Source organism: Elephantulus edwardii, unplaced genomic scaffold, assembly GCF_000299155.1.
Source record: "Elephantulus edwardii isolate Elephantulus edwardi_28Jun2011 unplaced genomic scaffold, EleEdw1.0 scaffold00165, whole genome shotgun sequence".
Classification (NCBI taxonomy): Eukaryota; Metazoa; Chordata; class Mammalia; order Macroscelidea; family Macroscelididae; genus Elephantulus; species Elephantulus edwardii.
In genome coordinates, this window is record NW_006399915.1 from 6,026,714 (window position 1) to 6,041,929 (window position 15,216).

The 15,216-nt window shown below is 37.8% G+C and overlaps 1 protein-coding gene across 1 annotated transcript in view; it reads left to right on the top strand.

Annotated features, from left to right (window-relative positions):
* The window catches only part of ABHD10 (abhydrolase domain containing 10), a 33,902-nt gene that overhangs the window by 11,695 nt on the left and 6,991 nt on the right, over positions 1 to 15,216 (top strand). The window contains exons 3-4 of the mRNA XM_006895356.1: positions 11,703 to 11,814; positions 12,368 to 12,505. Coding sequence (XP_006895418.1) covers positions 11,703 to 11,814; positions 12,368 to 12,505 — 250 coding nt within the window. The remainder of the gene's footprint in view (positions 1 to 11,702; positions 11,815 to 12,367; positions 12,506 to 15,216) is intronic.

The following is a 15,216-nucleotide window of genomic DNA, read 5'->3' on the forward strand; positions in this document are numbered from 1 at the left end:
TCTGACATACTTTGGGCATGTTGCAAGGAGGGACAGGTCCTTGGAGAGGGACATCATGCTTGGGAGGGTGGAGGGACGGCGCAAGAGGGGAAGACCTTCTATGAGATGGGTTGATTCAGTGACTGGGGTAAACGGTATTGGTGTGTCGGAGGCAGTGCGATTGGCACAGGATAAAGCAGGGTTTAGGGCTGTTGCACATAGGGTCGCTATGAGTCGCAAATGACTCGACGGCACATAGCGCACATGTACAGTCAAGTTAGATCTGACTGGAACAGGAAGAGAATGCCCCTTCTTCTCCAGCAGAGCATCTGGTGGATTCAAATCATACCTCTGGAGTTGCAGTGCAGCTTCTTGCCACTAGGCCACCAGAGCTCCCTCATACAGAACCTTTAAATACAACTGTTTCATTTGATCAAGCTCATTTGTATTTTCTGTTGTCAAACTTACAATCTAGTCACTATTAACTAGTCATTGCATTATAGACAGGCATAAGAAATTCTATCTCCTTTGTATAAGAATATCTATCTTCTCCAATTTCTCAGTTTTGTTATGACTTTAGCTCTAAAACTTAAATTTTGAACGAGGGTATGCTTAGTGTATTATGTAAGAAACAGTACATATGGCTATATGGAAATGGTGTTGAAATTTTGTCACCATGCCTAACGTCAGATTGAATCAGAGCTCAGGAATATAGCACCTCATATTCTCTTCCAAACCAATCTTGGAAGAAATGTAGTCAGAATTCTCCTTAGAATCAAAGATAATTCATATCACATATTTTAGGCTTGTTATCAAGTGAGACCAGTCCCTGGAAAAGGACTTACCCTCAACTGGATGGATTTATGAAATGACTGTACAGCAGAGATTGTGAGAATGGCATAGGATGGACAGGAGGTTTTGTCCTCTTGCACGTGGAGTCGCTTTGTTTTGGAGATAACTCAGTGACTTCTCACAGTATTCTCACAATTATTTCTAGTAGAATTTGAATTCTGAATTTGAGACTGTTTCCTGGAATACTGAAGCTATGAAGGCAGAACTTGTGCCGACTGCATATAAAAGCTGTGAGATATTTAATATGCTTGAATTTTCTTATCTTTATTGCTACCAGGCTGTAGTAAAAGTATGCATATGCTGTATGCAGAACCAGCCCTACTGCCATCAAGTTGATTCCAACTCTAATTTTCTGTGACACTGCCTCCTACACACTTGTTGCAGAAGATTAAAAAATTACAGCCTTCAGTATCGATTGCATCTCAACATCAAGAAGACAAAATATTCTCCACTTGAACAGCAGGCAATATCATGATAGATGGAGAAAAGATTGAAGTTGTTCATTATTTAATTTTACTTGGATTCACATTCAACATCCATGATAACAGCCATCAAGAAATCAAAAGATGTGTTGTCCTGAGAAAAATTACAGTCACGGTCTCGCCAAAGTGCAAAGGAACAAGGATGTCGGTTTAAAGACTAAAGTGCATATGATCTAAGTTATGGTCTTGTCATTTACTTGCTATATATGTAGAGTTGCACAGTAACTAAGAGTGACAGAAAAAGAATTGATGCCTATGAGTTGTAGTGTTGGAGAAGAGTACTGAATATCCTGTGTACTACCAAAGAACCATTAAGTCTGTGTTGGAGGAAAGCCAAGTGCTCTTTAGAGACAAGGATGGTGAAACTTTATCTCATGTACTTCAGACCTATTGTCAGGAGGGGTTAGTTCATGGGAAAAGACATCATGCTAGGAAAGGTGGAGGGTCAGGGAATGAGAAGACTCCCAACAAGATGGATTGACATGGTGACTGTAACAGTGAGCCTGAGTAATTCAGAGATGGTGAGGAGGATGCAGGATAGGGCAAGGTTTATATATATTGTTCACAGGGTTACTGAGTCATCGTCAACTTGATGACATCTAGCAGCTGTATAGAGTTTCCAAGTCTGGAACTCTTTTTTTAAGAGTTTGTGGTAGTGGTAGTGGTGTTTTTAAATTTTTTTCATTCTAATTGAGATGTTAATGAAGGTTTATGCAAGACATTCAATCATTGCACATTTTCTTCCTTCCTCCCCCTCTCCTGTACACTTCTCTCTTTAGGAAAAAAAAATTCTTTCATTGTTGCATAGTTCCCCTCCCCCCATTCTAACTCTTATTCTCAACAGTTTTCATGCAAATAATACCTAATTGTGTATTCTTTTAAGGCAGTTCTTTCCCCTCTATTTCAATGCAATGTACATTATTTATCCCCTCTTTTTTTTTGCCACTTTTCCCCCAACTCCCTTGTGTGTCCTGTTTTATAACAGTGGTATTGTGCAGTATTTGTCCTTTTGTGACTGAGATATTTCACTCAGCATAATGTCCTCCATGGTCACCCTTTTCTGTACTATTTTAGCAGTTCCTTCTTTTTAGTGCTGCATAGTATTCCATTGTGTTAATAAACCACAGTTTCTCTAGCTGTTTTTTTTAATTATTATTAAATTTTATTAGTTTTAATGAACATTTACAGAGATTTTGGGTTCTCATTCATTCATTGTTGCACTGTTTTCTCCACCCTCCCCCCCAGTTCGTTCTTCTTCCCCCCCGAATGTCTGTTTTAATTGTCCAATTGCCACAGTGCTTGTCAAAGCCAGTTCTGATTAATCTCCTTTGTCAGTGTGCCCTTTGCCATTCCCTATCACTCCTCCCTGAGAGAGACTTCACCCTGATTCATAAGGAAAATGGGATGGTGTATTCTCTTAGCTACTTCCTGCTGAAGAGTTACGTTGTGGGTTTCAGGGTGAAGATCTTCTCTCACTACTCTAAAGGGCCCCTTCGGCAGTAGGAAACACGTAGACTATTATGGAGATTGATTTTGGAATTTAGATGCACTGTTATTAATTGTGCTTAGCCATACATGTTCATATCCTTGAAGATGTATCATGGAGGTGTTGCAACCTAGAAGACACAAATTTAACAAGTTAAAAGTACATGAGTCAGAAATTAACAATCTAGCTGTTTTGTTGATGGGCATTTTGGTTGTTTCTATCTCTGTTATTGTGAAAAACACAGCAATAAATATAAGTATGCTTATTTCTGTTTGGGTGGCAGTTCTGATTTCTTTGGACTATATTCCCAGTACTGGAATTGCTGGGTCAGTTTTGAGAAAGCATGATAAAGCCTTTCATAGCAGTGGCACAATTTTACCCACCCACAGTTAATAAGGGTTCCAGTTTTTCCACCACCTCACCAGTATTTGTTTGCTGCTCTGTTGAATTTTGCTATTCTTACTGGGGAGAGATGATATCTCATAGTTGTTTTGATTTTCATCTCTCTTAGAGCTAGGGATTTTGAACATTTCTTCATGTGTTTCTTTGCCATCTGAATGTCGTCTTTGTTGAAGTGTCTGTTCATATCCTGTGCCCATTTTTCAGTTTGGTTGTTTACCTTTATCTTGTTGTGGTGCTGGAGTATTATCTAAATTCCAAATATAAGTCCCATATCAGACATGTCATTACCAGATATTTTTTCCCAGTCTGTGACTTTCCTTTTTACTCTGTTGAAGTTTTTGGATGTGCATAGAGATTTGATTCTTAGAAGGTCCCATTCACCAATTTTATTCTCTCCTGGCTTTAGGTTTTTCAGGATGCTTGGAAGACTGCTCATGTTGTAGATGAGGGCTTCTAAAGTTGTTCCAAATTTTTCTATGATGAAGTTTGTAGTCCTTGGTTTCAGTCCTATTTCTTGGATTCACTTTGAGTTGGTTTTTGTGTGTGGTGTGAGGTGTAGGTCTTGCTTGAGTTTTCTGCAGTAAGTTTTCCAATTTTGCCAATACCATTTATTAAAAAGGCTGTCATTTCCCCACTTAACTGATTTCATCTCCTTGTCAAAAGTCAGTTGATAAATAAATAAATAAATAAATAAATAAATAAATAAATAAATAAATAAATAATCAGTCAATCAATCAGCTGACCATAGGTAGATTGGCTGATTTCTGGGTTCTCAATTCTAGTCCATTGATCTGTATGTCTATCATTGTACCAATACCACGCTATCTTGACTATGACAGCTGTGTAGTAGGATTTGAAATCAGGGAGTGAGATGCTTCCTACCTTGTTTCTCTTTTTAAGGAGTGCTTTACTTACTTGGGATCACTTTCCATTCCAGTTGAAATTGGAGATTGCCTTTTTTATCTTGTTGAGGAATGGAATTGGTATTTGTATTGGGATTGTATTGAACATGTAGATTGCCTTTGGTAGAATTGTCATTTTCACAATATTGAATCTTCCTATCCAAGAGCATTCTTTCATTTCTCCAGGTCTTTGTTTCTTGTAGTCAACTTTTGTAATTTTCTTTGAATAGATCCTTTGTGTTTCTAACTCCCATGTATTGAATCTTGTGATTAGCTATTGTCATGGATATTGTTTTTCTTAGTTCCAGTTTTGTATTCTCTTTGTCACTGTAGAGAAATCCACCTGATTTTTGCATGTTAATCTTGTATCTGCTGAATTGGTTGACTATGTCCAGTAGTTTCTCTTTCAGTCTTTAGTGTTTTCTAAGTTTGCTATCATATTAGCTTCATATAGAGATATTTTTACCTCCTCTTTGCCAATTTGGATACCTCTTACTACATTCTCTTGTCTTACTGCTAAGAACTCCAGTACAATATTGAATAGGAAAGATGTTAGTGGGCATCCTTGCCTAGTTCCTGTTCTCAAAGGCAATGCCTTTAATTTCTCTCCATTGAGAAAAATGTTGGCTCTTAGGTTTGCATATATGCTTTTTACTATGTAGAGAAAACCCCCCTCTTTTCCTATTTTGTTGAGTGTTGTAATCAGGAAAAGGTGTTGGATTTTGTCAAAAGCCTTTTCTGCATCAGTTGATAAGATTATATGGTTTTTGTTCTTTGCTTTGTTAATGTGATGAATTACAGTGTTGTGTTTTTTTTTTTCTTATGTTGAGCCATCCTTGCATGCCTGTTATGAATCTTACTTGGTCATGGTGAACTATCTTTTTGTTGTATCATTGGATTTTATTGGCCAGGGTTCTATTCAGAATTTTTGCGTCTGTGTTCATGAGAGATATTCGCCTATCATTTTCTACTTTAGTGGTGTCTTTACATGACTTTGGTATCGTGGATATGTTTACTTCATAGAATGAGTCTGAGAGAATTCCACCTTTTTCTGTTTTCCGAAATATTTTATGTAGAATTGGTGACAGTTCTTCTCTGAATGTTTGATAAAATTCACTTGTAAAACTACCTTGGTCCAGGGCTTTTTTTCTGTTGAAAGTTATTTTATTACCTTTTCAATTTCTTCTTTTGTAATATTTTTCAGATGTTCTGTTTCTGTCTGTGTCAGTTTAGGTAGGTTTTGAGTTTCTAAGTATTTGTTCATTTCCTCTAGGTGTTCATATTTGTTTGAGTATAGTTTTTCATAATATTCCATTGTTAACCTTTTAATTTTAGTTGGTTCTGTTGTGACATTGCTGCTTTCATCTCTTCTTTGGATTATTTGTGCCTTTCTTTTCCTTTGTTAGTTTTGCTAGTGGTGTATCAATTTTATTGACCTTTTCAAAGAACCAAATCCTGGTTTTGATGATGGTTTCAATTGTTTTTCTGTTTTCTATTTCATTTTTTTCTGCCTTGATTTTTTTTTTTTAATAATTTTAATGAAAGTTTACAGCAACTTAGGGCAGGGAGAAAAGTTCAACAATGAATGACTGGAAACCATAAGTCTGCCTTGATTTTAAACTTGCTGGTCTTTTTCAATTTGTTTGAGATATTGGATTTGAGAGTCAATTATTTTTCTTTTCTTGCCTTTTTATGTGTTTGCGTATTGATTTAAATTGACCTCTGATTACTGCTTTGGCTGTTTCCCAGAAGTTTTGGTAAGTTGTGTTTTCATTTTCATTTGTTTAAATAAATTTTTGTTTCATTTTTTTATTTCTTCTATTACCCATTCTTGTATGATTTTTTCTTCTTTATCCTCTTGTTATTAATTTCTAATTTTGTAGCACTATAGTCTGAGAAGGTGTTTTGTATTATTTCTATGTTTAATTTAATGATGCTTGCCTTGTGACCTAGAATGTGATCTATTCTAGAGAATGTTCCATGCTCTTTAGGGAAGAAGGGATACTGTGCTTTTCCTGGGTGCATTAGCCTATCTATCTATCTGTCTATCTGTCTGTCTTTCTATCTGTCTATCTATCTATGAAATCAAATTGGTTTATCATGTGGTTTAATTCTTCAGCTTTGTTGAGTTTCTTTCTGGTAGTTCTATCTTCTTGAAAGGTTTATTGAAGTCTCCAACTACTATCGTGCTGTTGTCTATTTCCTTTTTCAGTTTTGTTGATGTTTGTTTTGTATATTTTGCATCTCTATCATTTGGTGCATAGATATTTATTATTGGTATGTCCTCTTGTTCTATTGACCTCTTAAGCATTATGTAGTGACCTTCCTTGTCCTTTGTGATGGCTTTTGCATTGAAATTTCTTTTATCAGAGATTAATATTGCTACTCCTATTTTCTGGTTGCCATTTGCTGGGTATATTTTTTCCCCCACCCTTTTCTTTTTAGTCTTTTTTTAAATCTTCACTTTTCAGGTCTATCTCCTGTAGATAACATATTGATGGGTTTTTGGTTGGTTGTTTTTCTTTGTTTGTATGGTGGTGGTTGTTTTTTATCCAGTCTGCTACTCTTTTTCTCTTCGGTGGTACATTTAAACCATTCACTTTCAATGTGATTATTGAGAGGCAAGGTTTGATTGCTATCATTTTGGTGTGTTCTTTTTGGTATTGTTGCTGGTTACTTTGGTGTGTCCTGTTTTCTTTGGTACCTCTGTAAGGAGGACGTTTCTCAGTGTTTCCTGCAACACTGGTCTTGTTTTTACAAACTCCCTTAGGTTCTGCTTTTCTCAGAATATATAGATCTTCCTTCATATTTTATAGACATTTTTGCTGGATACAGTATTCTTGGTTGACAGTTGTGTCCCTTGAGTATTCGATATATGTCATTCCATTGTCTTCTTGCTTGCATGGTTTTTGCTGAGAAATTGGCACTTAATTTTAACTGGTGTCTCTTATAGTTTATTCTTTGTTTCTCCCTCACTGCTTTCAGAATTCTCTCTTTATCTTTGGTTCTGGCAAATTTGACTATGATAAACCTTGGTGTTTTTCTTTTGGGGTCTGTTCTATATGGTGTTCGCTCAGCTTCTTGAATATACTCTCATTCTTCATTACGCCTCAAAAGTTTTCTTCTAATTGTTCTTCCACAACTTTCTCATTGTCTTTACTTCTTCCTATTGTGGGATTCTGATTATGTGCATGTTAGTCCTTTTGATGGTATCCCACATTATTCTTAGGCTTTCTTCTTTTTCCTTCCTTTTTGATTCTGCTTTTTGTTCTAGCAGAACAGTGGTGACAGTTCTGTTTTCTTCACTAGTTTGTCTTCCACCTCTTCAACTCTGTTCATATGTCTCTCCAGCATGTTGACAGCATCTGAAACATTGGTCTTAGTATTTTGGATTGTGGTTTCTTATTTTTCCAGGGCCTCTAATGCCTTGCTTGGGTTTTTTTCTGCATTGTTTTGGATTGGGGTTTGTTTGGTATTTTTGTTGTTGTTGTTGTTGTTTTGTTGTTTTTTTTAAGTTCCTCTTGGTTTTTGCTTTCAGTGGCCTGTAATTCTTCAAGTTTGTCTTTCATCCATTGAAAATATTCAACCATTGTTCTTTTCAATTCTCTGTCAGAAAGTTCATCAGACTTTCTGGCTTCAGGAAATCCATTGATATGTGTCACTTTTTGGGGGGTTGACATCTTGTTTTTAGCCTGTTTCTTCCATAACATTGCTGCGGTAGAGGTTTTTATGCTCTTGGTCCAAGTCACTGTTGCAAAGCAGGGCAGGCCAGCTACCGCTCCTGAGTTTCTTTCTGAATTTTTAACTCAGGGGAAGACTTACTTCAATTTGGGAGAGCTATGGCCTGTGAATTAGCAACCTCTGCTGTCAGACAACTGCTGCAGGGAGGTCATTTTAAGATGTCTGAAGACAACTGAAGGTTTAGGATGCGGTAGGAAATGAAATGGCTTCACCTGTGATACTGATGTCTCTGGTACCTTTCAGAAGGGCAGCAGAGAGTTGTCCTCCAGGCATTAGGGCTGGAATGTCCAGGTTTTGGGCCACGTCCTCCAAATGATGGGGGCAGGTCCTTCAAGAGGTAGGGCCAAGACTTTCAGACAACAGACACAGGACTTCTGGTGGCAGACTGAACATTCTGGCAGTAGTGATGGGGCTTCCAGGTGGAGGGTCAATGTTGGGATTCCAGACAGCGGGCAGGAGTTTCCAGGCAGCTGGGAATAGTATTCCAGGTGGCAGGGCTGGGGGCCTCCAGTGTGAGGGCATGGGACCCACCAGGCAGCAGTCCTGCCGTCTTAGTGCTCTAGGCAAGAGACCCATCCAGGACACACTAAGACATTTTTAAAGCAGGTACCTAGTTAGTTGACTGGATATGGGCTAGAGAGCGATGCGTTGGAGAGCCTGGAGCTCTTTATATAACTAGTACAGTGCACATCTTCTATATGGTTGATGGTTTAAATCACCAACTTTCTACGATATCACCAGGGCCATTGTATATACTTTATACCCATATATAATCAGAAAAACTTTGATATTGAATAGAATTGTTCTTTGGTGTGTGATATTTTTCCTCTACTTGTACCTTTCAGTCATACTTCTTAGTGGATATTACCTGCAGTCTGTGAGATGTCATGCCTAGTTATTGTAAAGATTGCAGAAATTAAAATAATGTGATCTCTAAGACCTTATATAGACAAATACCTTAAACAGTATGCTGCCTATAACTGATAAAAAGACATTCTGTGGATGTTTCACAAGGGAGATTTTGGGGTTCTTTTACTAGTGTGTCTAGGAAGCCTTTTCTCCCAAAACCTTCTTTGAACTGGATTCATGATATTAACCACAAAAGTGTTTACAGTAGGTATTCCAGGGGAAAGACACAAGTCAACCAAATAGAAGCACTTATTTTAGAAATAGCAAAGTTTATCAATTTGGCAAATATATTAGTTTCCTCTGATAAAGTGATAAAAATATCTGAGATGGCTAGAATATGAAACAAAGTAAAGCACAAAAATCTTAGTGTTGTGTATCACAAGGAGCTGTTGAAGATAAGACCATATCAAAATACTATTTAAGAATACAACCTGAAAAGTGTGAAGTGAGAGTTTGGAGACTATAGAGAAATAGCAGGTATCAGAGAAACTAGTTAAGATGCTTGTGGGATAGTCTAGGTTTAAAATTGCAAAGACTTACACCAAGATATTAGCCTTACAGAACTGTAAAGAAAGAAATGAGATGTGAAAAGAAACCAGAGTGAGTGATGATGGTGCAGCTCAGGCATTGTTCTCTACCTTGGAGAAGCAAACCTGAATAAAGAAAGTATTTTACTCTTGAGACATTGACATTCTAGTCAGCTCAAGGCAAATAGTTAAAACTTCATTACAACACACTATGAAAAATGATTATGTGCATAGGAAGAAATTCTATTTAAAGGGCAGGTATGTCAAGGAAAGTTCCTCAAAGAAGGGGATGTGACTTGGATGATAAGGTGTCTGGGTAGGGAAGGAAGATATTCTAGGCAACAAACCAACATGCAGAAGCACAAACTTAGGAAATGATTTATCGAGGAATTGGAAATAATTCAGTATGGTTGGAGCTTGGTGTACTCTCTGAAAGTGGTATAGTACTTCATGCTTTACTGAATTGGAGGTTTCGAAGGAGAGGTAAAATTCATAGATCCAGCAAGCTTTGAACCTAGATAATTATAGGAAGTCTGAAAAAAAATAGTAAAGTGAATGTATTGGTGATAATAAATTTGTTTCTGGACTTCTTCCTTTTAGTAACTACATGCACTAAACACTAAGTTTGTACAGGGAATTAATCTCAGCACTGGGAAAGCAAAAACAAAACAAAATCTGCCTGTTTGAAGCTTCTGTTTCTTCATAAAAGACACCACAATGAATAGTCCAATATCATATATTGTAAAAAGACAGTAAGTGCTGTAAGAAAATGGAACAAGGTAAAGGAATAGGGAATGTGCAAAAGAGCACAAATTTAGATTGGATAGGCAGACATTTGAACCCAAAGGCCTGATAGAAAATAAGGAGTCATCTAAACATCTGGAGGTGGAACCTTCCATGTAGAGAAAAAGCCTCTGTAAATGTTATGAGGCAAGAACATAGATCCATTAACCTCAGAAAAAAGTGAATACATTTGGGAGCAAAGAGAAAACAATAAGAGAGGAAATCAGAGGCCAAAGCATGAGGACTTCTAATTTTATCCTTATGGTTATAGGAGGCTTTGGGGGGTTTGTGAAGGATGTAATTTTTGTTTTAAAAGGATCACTCTATGGAGGCTTTTAATAGTGCTAATGCGAAACCTATACTTGGACCAAGAGGCAGTCGTCAGAACAGAGCAGGGCAACACTGAATGGTTCAAAATTGGGAAGGGTGTGCGCCAGGGATGTGTCCTATCTCCATACCTTTTCAACCTGTATGCAGAGCAGATTATCTGAGAGGCTGGGCTCTATGAGGAGACGCGTGGCATTAGGATTGGCAGAAGATCTATCAACAATCTGCGTTATGCAGATGACACAACCTTGCTTGCTGAAACTGAGGAGGACCTCCTGCACTTACTGCAGAGAGTCAAGGACTATAGCCTTCAGTATGGACTGAGGCTCAATGTCAAGAAGACAAAGATTCTCACCACTGGACTAATTGGTAGCATCAGGATGGATGGCGAAGAGATTGAGATTGTTCACAGTTTCAGTTTGCTTAGCTCCACAGTCAACATTCTTGGCATCAGCAGCCAGGAAATAAAAAAAGTATTGCTATGGGAAAGTCTGCTATTAGGGACCTCTCTAAAGTACTCAAGAGCAACGGTGTCTCTTTGGAGATGAAGGTGCGCCTGATACAGACCACAGTCTTTGCTGTCACTTGTTATGCATCAGAGAGTTGGACAATTGACTAGGGAGGACAGAAGGAGAATTGATGCCTTTGAGCTGTGGTGCTGGAAGAGAGTACTGAATGTACCATGGACTGCCAAGAAAATAAACAGATTCATCCTAGGGAGGGTTAAACCAGGCTCCTCCTTGGAGGCAAAGATTCTGGGGCTTCGTCTGACATACTTTGGACATGTTGCAAGGAGAGACAGGTCTTTGGAGAGGGACATCATGCTGGGTAGAGTAGAGTAGAGGGGAAGATCCTCTATGTGGTGGATTGATTCAGTGACTGGGGTAATCGGGATGGGTGTGTCAGAGGCAATACGATTGGCACAGGATAGAGCAGGGTTTAGGGCTGTTGTACATAGGGTCGCTATGAGTCACAAACAACTCGACGGCACATAACAACAACTATGGAGGCTAAGTGAAAAATGTTAGTGTGTGGACTTACTAGGAGACTACAGTATTAGTCCACTCGAGATGATAATGGGTTAGACGAGGCTGGTAGCACTGGGAGAAGTGAGATACACTGGTCATAGGAGTTATTTGAAAATTAGACCAATTTAATTTGCTGGAATTTGTATTGACCCTAATACTTTATGTGTGTTTTAGGCATTGTAATACTGAGGAATGTTCTCTTCCTTAAAAATAAATAAATACATATATACACAAATGGGTGTATATGTATCTTTGTGGTTTTTGTTTGTTCTTTCTTTTTCTAGGTTTGATTTCTCAGGAATTGGAAGTTCAGATGGCATCTTAAGAGACTGTACGCTGGGAAAATGGAGAAAAGATGTCCTTTCTATAATTGATGACTTAGCTGATGGTCCACAGGTGAGTATTATTGTTAAATACTTGGATATTACCTCATATTTGAGCTGATTCTTTAGATAGGAAAGTGTATTTACTATTTTAATCTTTAAAAAAATCAGTTAAGTATAAACTTTATCATTTTTTACTTTTAACAATAGATGAATGTAGCACTTTTTTATTGTATAAACTTTGATTTTCATGCTTTATTACAGAACTAATACTTCTTTAGGGAACTCTGGTGACCTAATGGTAAGAAGCTGCAGTGTAATCCCAGAGGCATATAGTTTGAATCTACTAGCTGCTTGTCAAGACAAGAATGAGCGTTCTCCTTCTGTGAGATATACTGCCTCTGAAAATCTGCTGGAGGGGCAGCTATGGGTCGGTTCTGACTTGAACACACAAAACAATAAGAATAATCACGCTTTAATTCTGTTTTTTTGCTACATAGTCATGTATTTGGAAATCACATATATATGAAAGAACAAGTTATAAATCTCTATTAAATTATTTGGTCACCTCTATAGGCAAGAAAATGAAATTCCCTTTAGAAATTGTACATTTTTTTTCTTTTTAGATTCTAGTTGGATCTAGCCTAGGTGGATGGCTAATGCTTCATGCAGCTATTGCACGGCCAGAAAAAATTGTTGCACTTATTGGCATAGCTGCAGCTACAGATAGTATAGTGACACAGTTTAATCAGCTTTCTGTTGAGGTAAGTCACAAATGGTCACTTTGGTAACCTCAGTGTATGTTTTAGGTGACTTGTTCTGTGTACTGTCTAATCTTTGACTCTTTTTGTTGACTCATATTTTTTCTTTTTGTATACAGTCTCTTTTAAACTTTTTAGCTTATTGCTAATTTTTCTTTTCATCATGCTCTTAAAATTATTTTGTCAGATAACTACTGCTGTGCCAGTTGAAAAAAAATTAGCACATTTACAAAAAAATTCCTATAGTGGGGATAGAAGTGTTTGGCAAATAAATATTGAAACTCTGGTATTCACATAGAAAATATTATTTTCTTACCACATTTATGGAATTATGCTTTTATCTTTTTTTAACCACTTTCCTTTTTAATCACAATTAGCAATTTGGATTCTTATTTTGTGAATTGTGGAAAACAGATAATCTATTCTTGATGATAAAAAATGACCATATTAAATTCTTGAATTCAATAATAAAACTATTGATAGTCAGTAATAAAACTATTTTCTTATCCTGAAAGCAGTGTAGCTCGCCAAACATGTATATCCAGTCAGTTAGACCTGGCACTTTAGTGATAAGGTTTGCCATTCTTGACAGTTGCCTTTCTTTTAAATCATACGCATTTTTAAAGTATACTTTTCAGTATTAGCAACAAATTGTTATAGAAGTACAATACTGCAGCCTTCAATATGGATTGCATTTCATTGTCAAGAAAAAATTCTCACCACTAGACCAATAGGCAACATTGTGATAGATGGAGAGAAGGTTGAAACAGTCAACAACTTTATCTTACCTGGATCCATATCAACACCCTTGATACAAGCATTCAGGAGGTCAGGAGAACTATTACACTGGAAAAATCTTCAGAGACCTCTCTATATAATGTTTGAGGACTAAGGTGTCGCTGATTCAGACCATTGATTTTTCAATCACTTGTACTGCTGTGAGCTGAAAGTAAATAAGGATGACAGTAGAATTGATGCCTTTGAACTGTGGTGGTGGACAATAGTGCTGGACATCCCATGGACTGCAGAAATAACAAACAGATAAGTCTTGGAGAAGTTACAGCCAGAGTGCTGCTTGAAGGCAAAGATAATGAAGCTTCATCTGACATACGTTGGTCATGTTGTTAGAAGAGGCTGTTCCTTGGAGAGAACTTCATGGTTGGTTAGGTGGAGGGACAGCGAAGGAAATCAAGACATTCAACCAGGTGAATTGACTCAGTGGCTGCAGAAATGGGCTTGAGTGTGAGTGTGGCACAGAATAGGACAGGGTTCAGATCTGTTGTTCATAGGGTCATTGAGTCTTATTCGACCCAATAGTACCTAACAACAGCAATTGTAGAAGTAAGCATTCTGAAAGCACTGAGGATTTTATTTGTTGCTGCCAAGAGAACCCTCTTGGAGAGGGTGAAAACAAGCTGTCTCTTAGAGACCAGAATTTTGGTTATCATGCTTGGAAGAGTGGAGGGACAGTGCAAGAGAGGAAAACCTCAGATGAGATGGGTTGATGCAGTAATTGGAGTAATAGGATAGGTGTGTCAGAGACAGATTGGCTCAGGATAGTGTAGGGTTCAGAGCTATTGTGCATAAGGTCACTATGAGTCATAGTCAACTTTATGACACATAACAACATCCTTAAACATACTTTTAATTGTGTCAGTAATTTGCAGGTATAAAGAAAGATGAGTAGGATGCCATGCAAAATGACTGAGTAATCAAACCAAACCAAATCTATTATTTGTTCTGCTAAGATTAGTAGCAGAGTAGCAGACCAGTTTCCAAAGAGAAGTCAACAGTGTCCCAGATGTTTGATCTGCTGTATGACTCCATGGTTTCCAACATCACGTGTTTCTCTTTAATTCAGTTTGTCTGCTCCTCTGTGTCCCGTTGGAATGGTGGTTCGCTGGAAGAGCTCAGAGACTCAGACCCATCAGGGGAATGATTCGCACAACTGTGGGTTATACAGGCCAATGTTGCTGAGACCAGTGAATCATATGCATTGATTGAGGTGCAGCTAGATGCTGTGTGCCAGGAAAATGAGTCTCCCAAAAAAGAGTATTGAGCTACTGTAAGCTTATAGTAGGCCTCTGATAGGATATGGCTTGTTCCCTACCCTAATCCTGTCTCCTTAATACAATAAATATTTCATCACACAATAAATAATTAATCAAAGGCCAGGAAGGACATTTCGTTTATTTGGCGTCACTAAACCTTTGACATCACAGTAACCAAACAAAAACCAAATCTATTGCTGTAGACTCAGTTCCAACCTTCCATTGGGTTTCAAAAGATGTAAATATTTTCTATGGGAGGAGACTGCCAATCTTTCTGTCACAGAGTAACTGGTGGATTCAAACTGTACTTCCAAAGAACAACAGTTGCACTAGAAAGAGCAATTAGAACTAGCTATTTTGTTACTCTGGGAGCTAATCAGACACTTAAAATCAACCAGGGGAGTTCTTGATAAAGTGACAAGTTGCTGGTATTTCCTAGGCCAATTTCATGTGCCCAACAACTCCTATGCTCTATTCCTCAGCCCTGCCAAAGAAGTGAGGATGGCAGCCGATTTTCCTGACGTAATTGGTGCCAGGGTACAGACAGTAGGGACCTCATCCTCTAAGACTGTATGGTTGAACATAGGTCTTTATGACTGCATAGGTCTGACTATGGCTTGAGGGAAAGGTGCAGATTTTTGTAGGTTTTCAGCGCTCTCACAG